General features: G+C 40.1%; 1 protein-coding gene across 3 annotated transcripts in view; it reads right to left on the reverse strand.

Annotated features, from left to right (window-relative positions):
• CPQ (carboxypeptidase Q) overlaps positions 1–18,374 on the reverse strand; it is a 164,172-nt gene that overhangs the window by 111,363 nt on the left and 34,435 nt on the right. For all 3 annotated transcript variants that reach the window (XM_082310230.1, XM_082310231.1, XM_082310232.1), the window contains one exon: positions 14,548–14,755. In XM_082310230.1, coding sequence (XP_082166356.1) covers positions 14,548–14,755 — 208 coding nt within the window. The remainder of the gene's footprint in view (positions 1–14,547; positions 14,756–18,374) is intronic.

The following is an 18,374-nucleotide window of genomic DNA, read 5'->3' on the forward strand; positions in this document are numbered from 1 at the left end:
CTCTGCTCCCTGCTAACCCTGTAACATCCTTCTGAAAAACCCAGGTGGGGGTGGAAAAAATAGTGTATTTGTCGTTAGAACTTCTCAGCCACAAACATAATTGGACTAAAAACCCCTTCAAGTTTCACAGATACTTTCTCTAATACCCAACAGTTACTCAAGCATACTAAACTGACCTGAGTGCTTTGAAATCCCATTACATTTTCTTTAATCAGCTAGATTGACTTAAGAGTAATAACATCCTCTTTCTATACATCTTCTGTTTATACAGATATACAGCCAAGCACATCACATGATGAGCTGACACTGATCTAAGCATTTAAAATCATTCTTTTTTAAATTTTGGTATTGTCGTTTCAATTTAGACACCTTTAGGGGAGACCCTCAGAGGAACGAACGGCATTCTCCTTTCCTTTCTCAGGAAACTTCTATGGACAAGCCTTACCTGCAAGTCTCATGCTTTACAATGGTGTTCTCCCATTCCTTGCCATCTTTTTGCACTTGCCTGAATTCTGCCATCTTTTCACTAACTCTTAAGCCATTCCACTAAGTAACACTGAAATACCCAAGGAATAAAAGGCACTGATCTATATGGGAAAGGGTTAAAGGAATCCATCACTGATTGTCACTGAGAAGTACCATACAAAGATTTACATGACTGAAACCTAGTTTTAGGCACTGAAAAACAGTTATGCTTCTAAAATCATAAATTGCAGCTGCACTTATTATTCCAAGTAGATCTGCTGAAGTTTTCTCATGGGTATGCCTATTCACATCGCATTTCTGGCAGGACTGAAATGTTAGAATTCTCTCAGACACTGCAGCACACCATTTCTGTTTTCCTAGATTGTCAGCATTATAAACTAAGTAAAGGAAGAGTGGAAAAAAACCACATAGTTTTGTGGAGTTACAGCCTTGGATGGTCTCTCAGATGAACCCGGCAGCCCAGGATTCCGGACTCCAGGTGCTGGCTGCATCTGGACAGCGTTGAATCCCTGCTCAAGCTCTTTGGGCTTGAGCGCAAATGTAGATCCCTTTAATGCCCTTTCTGGAGATACAGAGCGTGTACTCAAGCTGCCTGGTCCCTTCACATTCTTTCTGGTTCTCCCATGTTCCCCCAGCAGCAACTGCAGCCTTCTCAGAGCCTGAAACTGGGAGCCCTGAAAGCTGTTGTTTCCTTCTTTGGAGACCGCGGGGAGAGATACTTAGATGGAGACACAGACCCTCCTCAAAGAAGGATCACAGTCTACTCCCTGAAAAGGTGCAAGCAATATACAGATTATAGAAGTACAGCTAAAACCTCCCTTATGTCCCACCTGTGAGCTCACTCTTTCCAAACCTGAGACGTTTGGCAAAATCACATTTGAATCCTGGGACCTGATTTCCAAAGTTCACATTGTTCTTGATGATTAAGTACTGTTACTAAGAAAAAGCCTTGTACTTCTATGAAACTCCAGCTCCTTCATGCTTTTTCCAGCAGTTCCAGCTCTCTCACAGTGAGTTGATACTGAATTGAACTCAAAATCCAAACCTGTGAGCTACAGTCAACCAACTGTTTTTAAATATTTACATTTGAAAATACGATATTCCAAGGTAACGACCTGTATTCTCTGTCATTCACCTCCTGCCAGAGCCTTCCCACAGATCTCCATTAGGTCAACCTGAAATCTCAATCTAGCAGAAGTTAATCAAACACACTACATTTTATTTCATAATAAAAACCCATGGTTATATAATGGATTATTTATCAGCAGTAGCAACCCACTGCTATGTAATAATACAACCGTTACTTGTTTTTGGCACAGGCAAATTATTGCAGAATCTACTGTTGACTACCTAACTGCAGTTTAGAAGAGACAACTTTTAATGTTGTCTTCGTTACAGTAAACAATGTACAAATGTTACACTAAATAAACATTAAAAAAATATTACCGCTGCTTGCAAACAGGGAAGAGAGAAATTACCATGAGCTACTCAAGATCCCACAGGGACACAAGGCAGAGTGATGAATGGAACTTCAGAATCTGTGGTTTTAGTTAATTCACACGATTATTCTCCCTCATCTGACAAAAGTATCTTTTGTTGTCCTGTGCACAAATGTCTAGAATCAATCTGGATTTTCCAGAGCTAAACAGTACAATAGTTTCAATATCTCTTGTTGAGGTATATTTTGTTTGCTTCACAGTCACCAGCAAACTAATGTGATGAAATCCAAATAGAAATAAGTAAATCAGAAACTATGTGGTTCCTTTCTGTTTCTTATTCTTAGAATAAATGTTCTTCTTTTGTGATCACAGCAGATTAAAAATCCAGGAATTGCCATCAAAGCTCAACCCTGCTTAATAGTAAAGAACAGGAACATATCAAAGACAATCCCTCTCTGTTTTACAGAGTATTTGCAATATTCATATTAGACAGCCAGTGCAGGAGTATTGTAGACAGTGATTAGGAAAGCAAGGTAATGGTGAAACAGTTTAGCAGAAGTCACAGACCCTAGGCACCTACCCAGCTAACGACATATGGGAACAATCTATAAATACCAAATCAAAGGTCAGATTCAAAAAGGAAAGTTGGAAGAGAACAAAGTTATGGCTTCAGGTTTGCACCACCCTCCTAAATATAGAAACAAAATGAGAGAAAGTATAAGGTGCCTGAAGGAGAGGACAACAGGCAAGTAATCAAAGCTGGCATCACTGGCAGAGCAGAGACAGGAGTTGGCACCTCTCATTTAATAAACCAGATGGAGAAGGATTTTCACCATTTAGCCCTACCCTGCAGGCAAGACCAAAGGATTAGTATTTGATGCAACAAGATGGACACAATAAGAGAGAGGCTCAGGTGACTGATTGGATTTGAAGGGGAAAACAAAGCTGGAGAAAAGGATTAAAGTAATTGAAACAGTTACACTTACAAGGCACAAGACATTACTTCTACAGGGAAGAGCCCATTATTAATGTTGGCCATCAACATCAGGCTACATTTAGAAAACCATTCTAAACAACAACTGTGGAATAATTGGCTCTGACTTCCTAAAAACACAAGTCAAAATTTGTGTGCCATAAATAAGGGGTTTCATCATACTTAAATGCCTGACATACATCATGGAAGAGCTAACACAGCAGGGTGAGGCCATCCTATGTGAAGACAACATTTAATGAAATAACACAGAAATCCCCTACCATATGGACAAGCCACAAGCAAGACCATGGGAAGTGGAAGAAACAGTAAAAACGAGAGGCCCTCTACCCCTTGAAAAACAATGCAAGCATTCTTGTAAAGAGAAATCATAATATGTTGGAGCAAAACATACATGTTTACTCACATGTTTAAGCAAATGAGGCAAAACAAAATGAGGAATTAGCATTTCCAAATACTCTGCGTGCCCGGGGCATAAACCAGAGAGACTGTGGATATTAACAGTTGACTAGCACATTAAGTATATTTTTAAAATGGCACCTATATTTGTCTGCCTGTTTGTTTTACATGACATAAGTAAAAGGTTACATATTGAAATAAAACGTTTTGTTGTATCCATGAGACAGATTCTGATGCACACAAATCCAGCCAGAGTCCTACATAAAACTGTGTTCACTCTTGGAAATCAGCAGTAAACCTTGAAAAGAGTATTTCAGATATTTTACAGCAGATACAACATCTTTCATAAATAAAACTTTAGTATATACATGCTAAAATTGTTCTGTAATATGTAGGCAATTTTTAGTAATAGCATCAGATTAAGAACAATATCAAATATATTCTCAAAAAGTATCTTGAGTAATACAGGAAGTAGAAACAATACTCAGCGGGATGTACAAACTGGAAACCCAATTATAAGACATGAAAATAATAAAACTGGATAGGCAGGTGAATCTATACAGTAGACCTCTGTACAAGCTGTTTCAGCTTTGCCTGGATCAAAATCAAAAAGTGAGTTGCTGTGCAACTTGAAATTAATGGATTCAATCCTAGAATACATCAAGAAACAGAGCCTTTACTCTCTTTTTTTCTTTTCTTTTCTTTTCTTTTTTTTTTTTTTTTTTTAAATGAAAAAAGGAGAGTATTAGGCTAGGGTTCCCCCAACACCAATTCTGTACCATTCTGGCACAACCATTCTGGTACTGTTTAATTTCTTTCAATTGTCCAGAGCCATGTGCTCATGTGCTCTGGAGATGAACACTCCAGATAAAGTCCTCAGTGCTGCACTTACACAGAAAAAACATGCAGAATTACAGAGAAATTAAATGACAGTCCACATACTTCTCAGATCTTATCAGCAGCTGAAAATAAATACACCCCTTGTGAAAATAATTTATTGGCATTGTATTACTCAGATCCCTCTCTGTAATCTTCATCTGCATTTTCGTTGTCAGGTTTTCCTTCCATCCTCTACATCTATGGTTGCCACATACTAGTGAGACACTTCCTGTCAGTGTAATCAAGAAAACCGAATATTGCGAGAACATTGAAATAGAACTTGCAAGTGCTGGATCAAGACATTACAATCATGTCAGATGGTTCTGAACTTGCTAACGGGGCTTTCGTAGGCACAGCAACTCAGACAGACTCAGAAGGGGCTGGCATCACCGAAGAAAGCCGGAGCTCATTAGGATGAAACAGGAACTAATGGAAAAGTGCTAAAGTTCCCGGTGCTCAACCCACAGCAAGCATAGCTCTAACTCCTTACAGACTAGTACAAGAAACCCAAGAATTGGCAGTTTTATACGCTCAACATCTTTATATACATGAACCAGTAATGCAAAGGCAGAACAAAACTGTTCCTTTAAATCTTACTAACTCCAGAATATTAGCAGATCTAATCAGTGGGTGCTCATGGTACCCGAATAAGACCAGAGTTAACACATGTTATTCATGATATGGGTGGCCACCTAGCCACCAACAAAATATATGAGTCAGTAATGTTAGGAGAGTGGGTGGGTCAGAAGAGAAGAAAAAAAAAACTTGAATACTACATTGATAAAGGTTTGGCTTGGGAAGCTATTGGTGAGGAAGCGAGGATTTCAAAAAGACCGTTATCCTCAGAGCACCTTTCTAGATAACAGAGTCTATTGACAAAGATTTTACTTACCCTTTACCTGCCTCTACCAAAGTTACAAGACACTGCTTATATTACTAGACACTAAATGGATGAAACTCTTCCCAATCACGTGAACATATTCCTGAACAGAACTGGCCAAAACTAGGAGGAGGTAGAGAAAGCCCTTGTTAGTCTCATCAGCATTTTACTGACTTTGTAAGAAAACAAATATGCCAGCTGTATGAAACTACCCAGAGGTTTCAGATGACACATCAAGCCCTGTCTACTGGAAATAAACAGAGTTATGCAGTTCAAAGCAAAAAGAGGCAAAAAGTTTGGCAAAAGCCAAAGAGAGATTGGGACTTAAGAAACATCATCTACAGATTTCTCACTATTATGACATTACCTGAAATTTCACTCCTTAATCACTGCTCAAATAGCAAGAACCCACTGTACAATACGATCATCTCCTAAAGCACAGCCTCCCATTTCTTCTAAGGACATCTAAGTTCTCTTGCTGACAGCTAGGATTTGCCCAAAAGCGAGCACAAAGACTGCGCTGCAGAATGCAGTCTGGCATGTTTGCCTTCAGGGAACATAGGAAGCAAAGTAAAAATTAATGAATTGTCAGTCAACAATATATACAGACATCCTGCAGGGAAAGCCCCTAAGTGCAGGGCAAGAAAATAAATCCCACAGCACACCATCAATGCCTATCTCTAAGGGCAGCAAGACAACATACATAGCGCTGTGAAACATAACTAGCATCTTCCACCAGAGACTTTTAAAACGTGGTCTGCTCTTATTTCCTTATTACACCACAAACAAGGGTTTTATCCTTGCTTCCTAGTCCCTTAGTAGAATACAAGACAATATTGCTGTATCCTATTGCCACAGGATATTGCCTTAGGACAGTTTCTCATTGAGATTTTTCCTATCAACAATTCCTGCCGCTATACTAATCCCATAAGTGAAAAGTGTTCACAAATAATCAGTGGTGCTTCCCGATTTCTTCAGTCATGCTACAGCTTTACCGTTACATCTCCACAGTTATCACCCAGCTTTCTGCTGCCTTTATGCCTCGTGCATTCCCCAAGCCTGTGCAAAGTGGACAGAAGGTGCTGCCTGCTCAGGAGACTATTTTTATAACAATTCTGCAGTGTCAAAAGCAAGCATACACAATATCAAGCAGGTTCATCAATTTTCCAGTTCCCTCAGAGACCAATTCTAAACTACCTTTGACCACAACTGCATTCTCTTCCCCAGTGAAAGAAAATAACTCTTCAGCACACACATTCACCACTTCACCCTGTGCACACAAAATTCACATGCAGGGAGGAAAAAAAAACACTTAAAAACCACAACAAGGTAATAATAAGAACAGATACTCTGCTGCTGAAATATGGTAATGAGCAAAGAAAGTTTCTCGAATAAATAACTGAAGGCATCAGATCCACACATAATATAGGCAAGCTCTTTATTTTCAGTACTTCCAACAAGAGCTAGCTCCCTGGAAGCAGGAGTGGTGGCATTGCCCATAATAGTATGCACCAGGACCAAAGAACATAGCATTACAAGCAATCAAGGAAAATTCCAGATAGCAGCGTAGCACTGTCACATGAAATGGGGGGGGGGAAGTAAATATAGTAGATTTTTTTACTCAAGGAATATAAAAATTGATTGTTTACTTTTATACTCAGAGAAATATCTTGTGTCCCAGACATCCTTTGAAAAACATTATTTCTGGAAACTTAACTCAGTAACTTTCTCCCCTCAACACAGATCTTTCTCAGTGCTTTTTCTTCACAAAAAGGCAACCTGGTCTAGCCATTTCTATCAAAAAGTTTTCAATAATACTAATGTTTGATTTTACATACTCATCATCATGTCAGTACTTGACTGACATGCAGTGAATATCCCTAAGTTTGTCTTCCCTGACTTACAGAAAGCCTTGGCTCCATCCCTGCGCTCCCTCTTGGAGTTCCCATTTGATAATCCAGAGCCACAACCTGCACTGATGAAATGAATTTTCGTATCACAGAGGGCACATGTCTGGCCACTACAATAGAAATTACACCATAAACCGTTTAAATGATTATACAGATGATGGGACTTTCTTAAAGGTCTCACGTGGTATGTCCATATTGGCCTTTTAGTTTGAATAAAGAATGAGCTTTTGAAGTGAACCTCCCAAAGTCCTTGGCTGCCTGATCACTGAGCAGTCTCTGAGCACCAGTGCTAGATTCCTTTCTGGTGAAACTAAGCCAGAAGATGGACTCAGTAAGTGCACCTAGCATGGCCCAACCACTAACACGTGCTCAGTATCAGCTGTTGCACCTAAATCTTTAACTGCTGCTTTATTTTTTTTTAAAAAGTGATTTTTATTTTAATTCTATCATCAGATGGAAAAACTGCATTGCAACACAAAGATTTTTGTTTTGAAAGATGTAAAAATGGTTTGCAATTAGAAGAGGAAAAAGTTTGGACAACCAGTAAAATACTTTCCCTAATGCCAAGAGAACAAGACACAATATTATTTCATTAACCAAAAAACAAGGAAGCAGGTTTACAGATGGACTAAAAAACATCCCACCCCTGCAGACTTGAGAGCCCAAGGCTAGCTTAATTAGAAGCAAAGAAAAAATTGAGAGGACTGGGCAGAAGTGCAGGAAATGAACTCACATACCACATACGCTAACAGGCCAAAAGCCAGTGTAACCACAAATTCCTGAACTGACACAGCACTTGGAGAGGGGGACCAAAATTCACATACACCCAGGGCACTTGCAGCTCACGTACACTAAGCTTGTACACGCGTCCGGAGATGTTACGTGTCAGCTTCTCTCCAGCTATACATCCTGCGAGCATCAGCCAGGCTGTGGCCCCTGAATGTGGCCAGATACGACACTGAGGCTGCACGGCTTCAGCAGTCCAGAAAATCACATAGTTACCAGAACGCTATAGGCAGATCAGAAAAACGTGTGTATGAGTGTTGGAGGATGTCGTGGTTTAACCTCAGTCAGCAACTAAGTACCACACAGCCGCTTGCTCACCCTCCCTGTTCTGCTGGTGGGATGGGGGAGAGAATAGGGGGGAAAAAAAAGCAAACTCATGGGTTGAGATAAAGGCAGTTTAATAGCACAGCAAAGGAAGAGGAAATAATAATAATAAAAATAATAATAATAATAACAATAATAATAACAACAACAACAACCAATATACAAAACAAGTGATGAAAAATGCAATTGCTCACCACCCGCTGACCGATGCCCAGCCCATCCCCGAGCAGTGATCACTGCCCCCCGGCCAACTCCCCCCAGTTTATATACTGAGCACGATACCATACGGTATGGAACAGCCCTTTGGCCAGTCTGGGTCAGCTGTCCTGGCTGTGCCCCCTCCCAGCTTCTTGTGCACCTGGCAGAGCATGGGAAACTGAAAAGTCCTTGACTTAGTATAAGTACTACTTGGCAACAACTAAAATATCACTGTGTTATCAGCATTATTCTCATACTAAATCCAAAACACAGGACTATACCAGCTACTAGGAAGAAAATTAACTCTATCTCAACTGAAACTGGGACAGGGCAACAGAGGGAAGTAAAGCAAAAACTTACAAAAACTAATTATACAAAACTTCTACTTCATTTTGTACATATAAACTAATTTCATTCTTTTCCTTTCAACAGGTGCCAGAAGCAGCAAACAATCTTAGCTAAACTCAAATGCCTGAGGAAAGCTAATTTTTTAAGTTGAGCAGCAATCTAGATGACCAGTCCCATGCTACAACAGACAGTGTTACTGAAGAAAAAGTGATGACAAACATAACTCCTATTTTCTGCTACCATAGGCTTGCTTGTTCACAGCAATTGCTTTGTTTATTAAATAACCAAAATGCAAGAAGACAGTAAAAATGAAGCAGTTCGCTGAAGAGCTCCTGAAATTATTTTAGGATGTAGGTTAAGTTTTAGAAATTTACACACAGGTCAAGATTTTTTGGCTGAAAATGATAGCTGGTGGTCCAGGCCATTTAATGGGCAACAGGGGCAGCTTTCTAGGGCAAAGCAACCTGTCTCACCCGCTTGACTCCCAGGCTATGATACACGGAAGGGAATACAGGTCTGCTTCGTTAGACCATGTGCACACAGAGCGATAGAGATGCTCAGGACCTGGCCTACAGCTCACGATCAGACTGAGCTCAGGTCATGTAAAGTCCCATATAACAACAGAACTGCTCTCATGCTCACATGTAAGTCTTAGCCAGGGCTTACCAGCTGAAACACAATCCCACATGGACACAGCACTGCTCCCCCTCTATGGACACCAGAATGGGTCACAGGAAGAAAGACTCCTAAGATGGTAGCAAAAAGTTAGGTATACTGGCATTCATGGTGGAAGGAGGGGCAGAACAGGAGGGAAAGGAGACTTTAGGGCTCATGACACAACCAGAGGATACAGTATTTCAAAGGTGAAATACCAGTTTTAAAGGCCAGATGCATCTCTTCGCTATAAAAAACAAATAAAAGCAAAAGAAATCCTACCAAAACTACTGTACTACCCCAGATTTCAAAAGACTTGGCAGAACAAGCAGAAGAAGTTGAGTATCTCTGCCACTACTCATGTGAAGAAGCCCTTACTTCCTTACACATGAAGTTTTAGGGAAAGAAGGAAGCTCTCCGTAGCAGGCAAGTCTCACATCTGGAACCAAAGGCAGCAGACCAAGCCTTAGGAAGAGGTGATGTGGTAAGAAATCACTGTGCTAGCACCTGAAAGCTGAAAAATGACATTAACTCACATACATCGCCAGCAAGATTGAGAAGGGAGTGAATTGTTTACAAAGCATTGAAGAATAAAAGGAAAAACAGGAGAGGAAAAGAGAATGCACTTTGAGAGTACCATGTATATACAAAAAGGCATACGTTACTATACACGGTAGAAGAAAACAAATGAAGTGAGGTTACAAAAAGGGGAAATTAAAGGAAAAGCAACAGTTTTCAAATTCACGTACATTCCATGAAATGATATTCCAGCCCTGGCATGCCTGCACTTAACTGTGTCACATGCATCCACTCAGGCTATCCATGCAACCTCTGCCATAAATCTTGAGTTGCACCGTGCCACTCATGAATTCAGCTTTCATCCAGACACAGCTTTTGATTAGAGTTACTAGAGCTTCACAAGCAGACAGTGTGTCTTGGCCACCTGCAGCCTGAAGAAGGGGAGAGAAAGTGAAGGAAATTACTTATTTCAGATAAGTGTAAGATGCTGAATTCGGCCCAAAAAGAGAAGAACTTGACCAAGTATGTGTCCTTGTTAACAGTCTCCAGGCTGCATCCGAGTACTACTTGGTCTATTTTGGCCTTGTAATATGTTCCCTGTTGGATTTCTTACATATTGGAGAAATTGTTCTGCAGCATTTAAAAAAATAATAATTGGGCTCTTGGCATTTATTTCTGAGGACTCTTGCAAACTTTCTTTTTGAGTTCTCGAAAAACATTCCATTTTGCTTCTTTCTAGAGCCCTTAAAGGGGTTATTATTACAAGACACAGTGTTACGACTTTATCTAATTTGTGGTTCTTGAGGAACAGAAGGACTTACTTATAGTTTTAGATTTGTAAGAGTACATTCACCACAGGATAAATACTGGACCATTTCAATAGCTAAAGGATACCTTTTATCTGTAAAATGTTCTAAAAACATACAGCTAGGAAGCAAAACCCCAGACTTACAGCTAGCTTATTACAAGCACATTTTTAGCCATGCCTTATAAATTGAGTATTTTTGCTGTAAAAACATCCACTACAAACTGGGAAATACTCATCAGCTTATTGTACACAACAGTAAACATCTGTATTACTTTAACTTGTACAAGACCATTAATCAAGGCATAGTCAAGCTATTAAAGCAAAAAAAGTCAACATCCGGATTTCTCCAAAAAGCCAAATACTATGGACACTGTTGACTGATTACAATAATACGTGTTATTTGAGAAGGTTCATTAAAAATAGTTCTGTTACTCTTAACTCCTAATATCCATGTTTAAATGTTTTCACCACCAAATTGCCAGTGCTTCAGGAAATTGTTACTGGGAAAAAGGCTGTCATAAACACACCATTTGGGCAGGAGGGCAGGGAAAATTACCTACCTGTTACAGTGACTTTCTCCTAAGCAACAAAACCTGCTCTTACATGATACCTATAAAGTAGCAAAAGAATTATTTGACTCTAACACAACATGGGGACAATGCCATGAGACCCAACTGCCACACAGCATAGTAATACCAACCATGTAACTACTGTCATCTCTTCATAGGCCAAGGGAGATGCTATTGCTAATTTTACTTCCTGTTCACTTACCATTTCTGTCCTAAATAAACGAATCCACTCCTTGAAAGTCAACAACAAATCACTCAAGGCCTTCACTGTCACCAATGAGTTGGCATGAGCCCTCATATAAACAGAGCAATGAGTTTTTCTGAGTATATTCAAGTTCATCCCTTCTTGCCCTCATTCAGAGTTGGGATGCCTGAGTCCCCAAGTGGTTTCATTCACTCCATAGCTATACTACCATACCTTAAAGAAAAAGCTGCCCACATAGTCCCTGCTCAAAGGTTCCCTTCACGGTTTCTGCCCTTCACAACGTGGCAGCCGCTTGCCATCTCTGGAACAAGGAACAGCCACCAAGCTGCCAGCAAGAGAACACTGATTCAATTCATGTTGTGATTTTACCAATTCTGTCTTGACAGTAAGCTTTAATAACCATCCCTAATAAGCCTAAAATGTTAATCTACTAGAAAGTACCTAGTTTTAAGCTATCAATATTATTCACATTGCAAGATCACCTAGAAATCACACCACACAATGGCTTCCACCGTTCCAGCCAGCTTAATTCATTGCAAATAGAGTAAGCAAATAACAGTAAGTGATCCCCTGTCCAAAAGGGGTTGAAGTCTTAAAAAAAAACCAAACAAACAACCGAAAACAAACAAACAAACAAAAAAAACCCCACACCACACCAAAGCTCATATAGTTTAGGGAAAATTGTGAAGTTCCACTCTTCACTCACCTGTGGAAAGTGGGATACTGCAGTAATCAGGAGGAGGATACTTTCTTCTAAGATATTTCCAGGATGTTCTGGAGAACTACCACAATCCCATTAGCAGTTATTCATATTATACGTGCACTTGTAAACACACAGGCCCAAGAAGCAAAGGTTCTGGCCAGCAAAGCAACAGTATACAAATTGCAAGTATGCAAGACTTTCTTTCAAAACACCTAGAAGTCTTTTATCATCATTTTACCTTTCATCTCTCACCCTTCGAACATGCTATGCCCTGCAGCGACGCAGTATTTCCCATCGGTCTACCAAAAAGGCAAGCAACTTGAACAAACAGTGCCCCAGACACTGACTGACAAGAAGCACCACATCCAGCACGGGGTCCATCCAGCACAGCACATCGGTAGGACAGACAAGGAGACACACAGCTGGTGATTAAGAGAAAACATAGGAAAAGGCATGGAGATAAGAAAATCCATCCTGCCTACAGCAATACCTATTTTCTGTTAGAAACAAGACAAACAGGTCTAGGCATCACAGAGTGGCAGAAGTGATGGACTGGACCTGAACACCTCCTTTACTATAGGAAAAAACAGATTAACCAATCCCTCCCCTCACCCAGAACAACCCTAAGTGAAGGCAAATGAAGAAAGGACAGAAAGTACATTTCATGAAAAAATGCTTCCTGGCAGCATCTAAATTTGAAATTGCTTTTGGGAATGACACCTCGGCTCCCAGCCTCGATTAAGGATTCAATACTTATAAACAAACACGCATTTGGCATCTGTTTCTCCTCTCTTTTCATTCAATTCTGAAATAGCTGCAATGCCAATACAAAGACCTAATAAACAGGCTTTACTACCTTCAGTCTCCACCTCTGTTTCTCATCTCTAAATTTTCCATTACATGTTCAAATGCACTTCCATAAATAGTCTGGCAAACAGAAGATACAAAGAGTTGCTTTCAAATGAACACCTCTGCAGGGCACCAGAACTAAGGACTGGATAGATCGGTGTTCAGATTATCTTCTAGTTTTCAGATAATCAACAGATTATAGATTGCAGTATTCTTTGATGATACCATATATGACTATTTTGAAAACGTATCATTTTTCATAAAACTCTTTTTGAAACGTATTCTACTCTCTCTTCATTATTATTAAATTTATTAGAAAATTATAGGTATTAGAAAATACATTGTAAACATTTCTACATTTGTTGGGCATCAAGAAATACACTAGTATAGTTCGGATACTATCTGAATTCAAAGTACTTTACTTCTGAGAAAGCATTTTAAACAGGTAATGTTGGCTTCTTTAGGGGAATATGGAGCATATAAAAATGCTATCAAGCAACTACACTGGCAGCAGAGCTGCCCTCTGCACATGATCCAATACAGTTAGCTGGCATTACTGCATTTCTCAAACTTTTTGAAGCATCACAAATGGTGATGCTTGCACACTTCTCATACTGCTGAGATGTGACCACTTATGTTTTGTCTGAAATGGTGGAATCAAGCACGCTTCCAAGTGCCTGCCCCAGTCACTTCCCAGTTCCAGCCTCAAGCAAGACCCAAAGCCATACCACCCCTTCCCACGTCCCAGCCTGGACTTCTGTAGAAAGAAAACGTAGGCACACAGATCAAAAAGAAACCACAGCGTTATCCAAACAGAACATGATTCCAGTTTATGGTGTGGCACACATTCAGGGTCAAGTTAGCTACTGCTGCTGACTCTTCTCTGGCTAGAGTCGCTAAGCAACTAGGAAGAGGAATAAATGGCCTGTACTGCCCTGAATATATATGGTCCAAAAAGAGAACAATATTACAAAATACAGCACCTCACAGAAAACTAAAAATGCTCATTACACAATTGTAAAACCATATATAATAAGTAACATACTAAGACATCTAAAACCACTTAATTTTTAAGAAATCATTATTTCAACCCACCTGACTTAAAAAGCAGAGTGAGAATTACAAACCTTACTGCTAAAGTGTTCAAAATAATTACATTCAAAGCAGACTACTCCTTCATCTAGTACAAGTCAGCCTCATGCTAGGAAAATGACAAATACAATAGAAACCGTACACTTACTTACATTCTAGTCAAATATACAAAATGACCAGTTCATATCATCATTGACAGTCTGGTACATGTTGTCACCAAAGACATTTGATTTTGGTTGATCTCAGAATATTTATGGCAGCCTTGAGAATGCAGGAAGTTCTTTAAAACAAATATCAAAATTTGGATCAGTAACAAAAAATGAAAACATTTCGAAAGAATGAGAAAGCACAGGGGAATAGAACTATTGTGCAGCCAATGATTTCAAAACTGAACACCCACTCGTAACTGGCAACATTTAAGTCATAGAGAACAAAATGCCTGCCCAGCAATGACATGTGAACTTAAGGCTGAAATGTGAGTCACAGGAGAAAAGAGAAAAATGCTTACCTATGAATAGAAAAAGAAGCAATGGATCTAATAAGGGATGCCACTGCTCCAACTTTAGCAGCTTCCACTGCTCCCTGTGACCTGTATCGCACAGTTTCACCATAATTGATGAAAGGTTCGTTGTAGACAACAATCTTCCCCTTGGCCTCCTGAGCTCTTTTATGCAGTTCTTCAAAAGAGGCTACCACTATGACTTCCGCCGTAATTCCTGAAAGAAAGTATTACAGTGGCTTTAACATTTGCTTTCCTACAACTCTCCTACAGCCAGTTTTAGCAGGCAGAAAAGCATGGACTGTGCAGAACAGAAGAAATCAGATTTAACTTCTTACTGGAAAAGGAAGACTATGTAAAATGCTTCATCAGGGATTGGTACTACATAGCTGTAATAGCACTCTGACCAAGTACACACCATTCTCTAAACCATGCTATCAGGCTGGTATTAAAACATAGCTTAAGGGGCAAAAAGGATACACTAAGGGAATTCTGTTCTCTGCATGTGCTTTAACACCTCACTGCAATCATTTATAGTACAAAAACATTTGCAAAAGCTGCCTATGGGATTAATAAAAAACGATAGTAATCTTTTCATGGAATTGTTTTGATATGTTGCTAAACAACTTAGCTTAACATAAGACAACTGGAAACATATTTTTAGACTGAAACACTTATAAAATTATTTCATCCATTTCACTGAAATAAAATTAAAGCTCTGCAGTTTCAACAAATTTTGCAGTATGCTTATAAATAATAATAAAAAAATCTTCATATTTAATTCAGGAGAATACCACAGTTCTATTGGATCTCCTTCTGCGAGTTTTCCCAGGAACCCATCTTTCCCAGTTATGATACAGAGAACACAGGCAGGTACTTCTGCAGAACTACTCACACATGGTAAGTTAGATCCCACCCAGCTCTTTGTTTTTAATAGTTGGAAAAGTTTTAAATTGCTGTATTATCTTGCTTGAAAAAACAAAGGATTTTATAGATAAGTAGTTTTTCCCAAAGCCAGAGAATCCATCCAACTTTTTAGAACATGAATTGAGGAACAATATTTCACAGCATTTAAGAAGTAATTCATTAAAATGACCACTATGCTTAAAATCCAATTTTGTTGATTGGTTACAGAGATAAGTAGAAACTGCTTAACAACATGGGCTGGTACTTTTCTTATAAATAAAGAAGAAGCAACAGATGCCTGAAATTTTAGTGTTGTATATTTCACCTAAAAGCCACAAAATACATCACTGAAAACTAAAACTAGTAACAAATGTCTAGCAAGGATTTGTCAAAGAATTCAACCTATCATGTTTTTAAGAAGAAAATGTTTCTCCTTGAAAGTCCTCTTTCTTCTTTTTTTTTTTATTTTTCTGTAGTATAAGAATTATTTGGAGAGCATTTCAGAGAGTTGTATTTGAGACTGCAATACATGAGAAGAACTGATAGAAAAACAGGAAGATCATCTCTCCCAGCACCAGTGTATCCAGGCTCATGGCTTCTTTAAGATCGAACTACAGTATATTTCAAAACCTTAAAGAAACTGTTTCACACAAAAGAGTTTCTTTTTTTTAAGCATGCACCACTAAGAGCAAGAGACATCTACTGCTACAGCAGTATTCCCTACAGAGGGACCTGGACAGGCTGGATCAATGGGCCAGGGCCAACTGTAGGGGGTTCAACAAGGCTCAGTGCTGGGTCCTGCACTTGGGTCACAACAACCCCATGCAATGCTACAGGCTTGGGGAGGAGTGGCTGGAGAGCTGCCTGGCGGAAAAGGACCTGGGGGTGTTGGTTGACAGCTGCCTGAACATGAGCCAGCAGTGTGCTCAGGTGGCCAAGAGGGCCGCCAATGGCATCCTGGCTTGTATCAGGAATAGTGTGGCCAGCAGGAGCAGGGAGGTGATCGTGCCCCTGTACTCGGCACTGGTGAGGCCGCACCTCGAGTACTGTGTTCAGTTTTGGGCCCCTCACTACAAGAAGGACATGGAGGTGCTGGAGCATGTCCAGAGGAGGGCAGTGAAGCTGGGGAAGGGTCTGGAGCACAAGTCTTATGAGGAGCGGCTGAGGGAGCTGGGGCTGTTTAGCCTGGAGAAGAGGAGGCTGAGGGGAGACCTTATTGCTCTCTACAGCTACCTGAAAGGAGGTTGTAGCGAGGTGGGGGTCGGTCTCTTCTCCCAAGTAACAAGCGATAGGATGAGAGGAAACGGCCTCAAGCTGTGCCAGGGGAAGTTTAGGTTGGATATTAGGAAAAACTTCTTCACGGAAAGGGCAGTGAGGGACTGGAACAGGCTGCCCAGGGAAGTGGCTGAGTCCCCATCCCTGGAGGTATTTAAAAGACGGGTAGACGTGGTGCTCGAGGACATGGTTTAGTGGTGGACTTGGCAGTGACAGGTTAACAGTTGGAGTCGATGATCTTAAGGGTCTTTTCCAACCTTAAGTATTCTATGGTTCTATGATGAAAGCCCATGAGTTTTAGCTACAGAACTAACCTAGTGTGAGGGTGTAAAAATTTTAACTAAATAACTATTCAGATTCTTTGCTTTACAGAAAGAGGCACAGAGAGCCAAGCCAGAGAATCACCTTCAAATTTTACTAGTTGTTGTTGGCAGGTAGATAAGCATGCTAACAGACTCCAGCTGCTTCTAATGAACTGCAGGTTCAGCTGCCTACCTAAGGAGTATCCCAGCGACAGGATCATTCTGGGTATGGAACCGTGCCACTGGAAATAAAGCCAGCTATCTGCAAAATTTCATTTTCCACAAGAAAAGTCATGGTCTCAGTAGCTTGATACTGCAATCCGTATTTCATATTAGTTCTCCCCAATGCTCCACTTGGATCATGCAGCAGGCACTGGAAGGGCACATGTTGTATTAGTGCCTGTTCGCCAAGGGAAGCGAGGAGTGTAACTCCTCCTGGCATTACTTTACTGCATTAATGAACAAACACCAACTCTGAATGATTTTTAAAGAATGCTACAGACAGCTAGCAACTATCTATAATCCCTAAGAAATATCATGGAGAAGTACATTTATGGCCCTCCCTAGACCACAGGCATCAGGAGTTTGTACAGTGAGCTTTGTGGGAATTAAAGCTAAGGAAAAGAACACAGAGCAGCAAACTCCAGCCCAGTATCTCTACTTTTGAATGTTCCCAAAGAAGCTAAATAAAGCCATCCTTTGACAAAACAAAACAAAACGAAGGTTCTCTCTGCAAGTTTAACTTAATGGCAGCAAAAAACAAAACAAAACAAAAAGTATTAATCACAGTGCTTTCTGTAACAAAATAAAACTTCACTCTTGTGTAACTTCTGACTAATTCAATGTCTCATTTGCATTTTAGTCCCATTTTATACCATTTCAGTCTCACCTACTGAAGTGACAAGAGCAACAGTTACCTTAAATAAATATGTGGACGCACATACACAAACCACCCTAAGACCTCCTGTGCAAAGGGAGAAACGAAAACAAAAAAACCCAACAGTTTATCAGTTTAAGGGGAATGAGTTATTCCTTTTCAAAGTGGGAAATGGCTCACCTTACTGAGCCTTTAAGCAAATTAACCAACCTCTACCCCTAGCATCTCCTACCAATTCAGTGCCTCATGGCTCTGCTTCCCATGTTGAAAACTGTTCTCTCTCTCTCTTACGCCTATCATTATCTGACCCAGAGCTTGGCTGTGCGTTATTGAACAGAAATCTTCAGAAAACCCATGTAAGCAGGGAGTCGGATTGCCTGCTTACTTAAGCAAGATACAAAGATTATAACCCACGCAGTCCAAGAGGTGAATACGGAGCATTTGGGGAATTAGCTAAGTAAAGGGCATGAAGCATA

This window comes from Platalea leucorodia, assembly GCF_965183815.1.
Source record: "Platalea leucorodia genome assembly, chromosome: 1".
NCBI lineage: Eukaryota > Metazoa > Chordata > Aves > Pelecaniformes > Threskiornithidae > Platalea > Platalea leucorodia.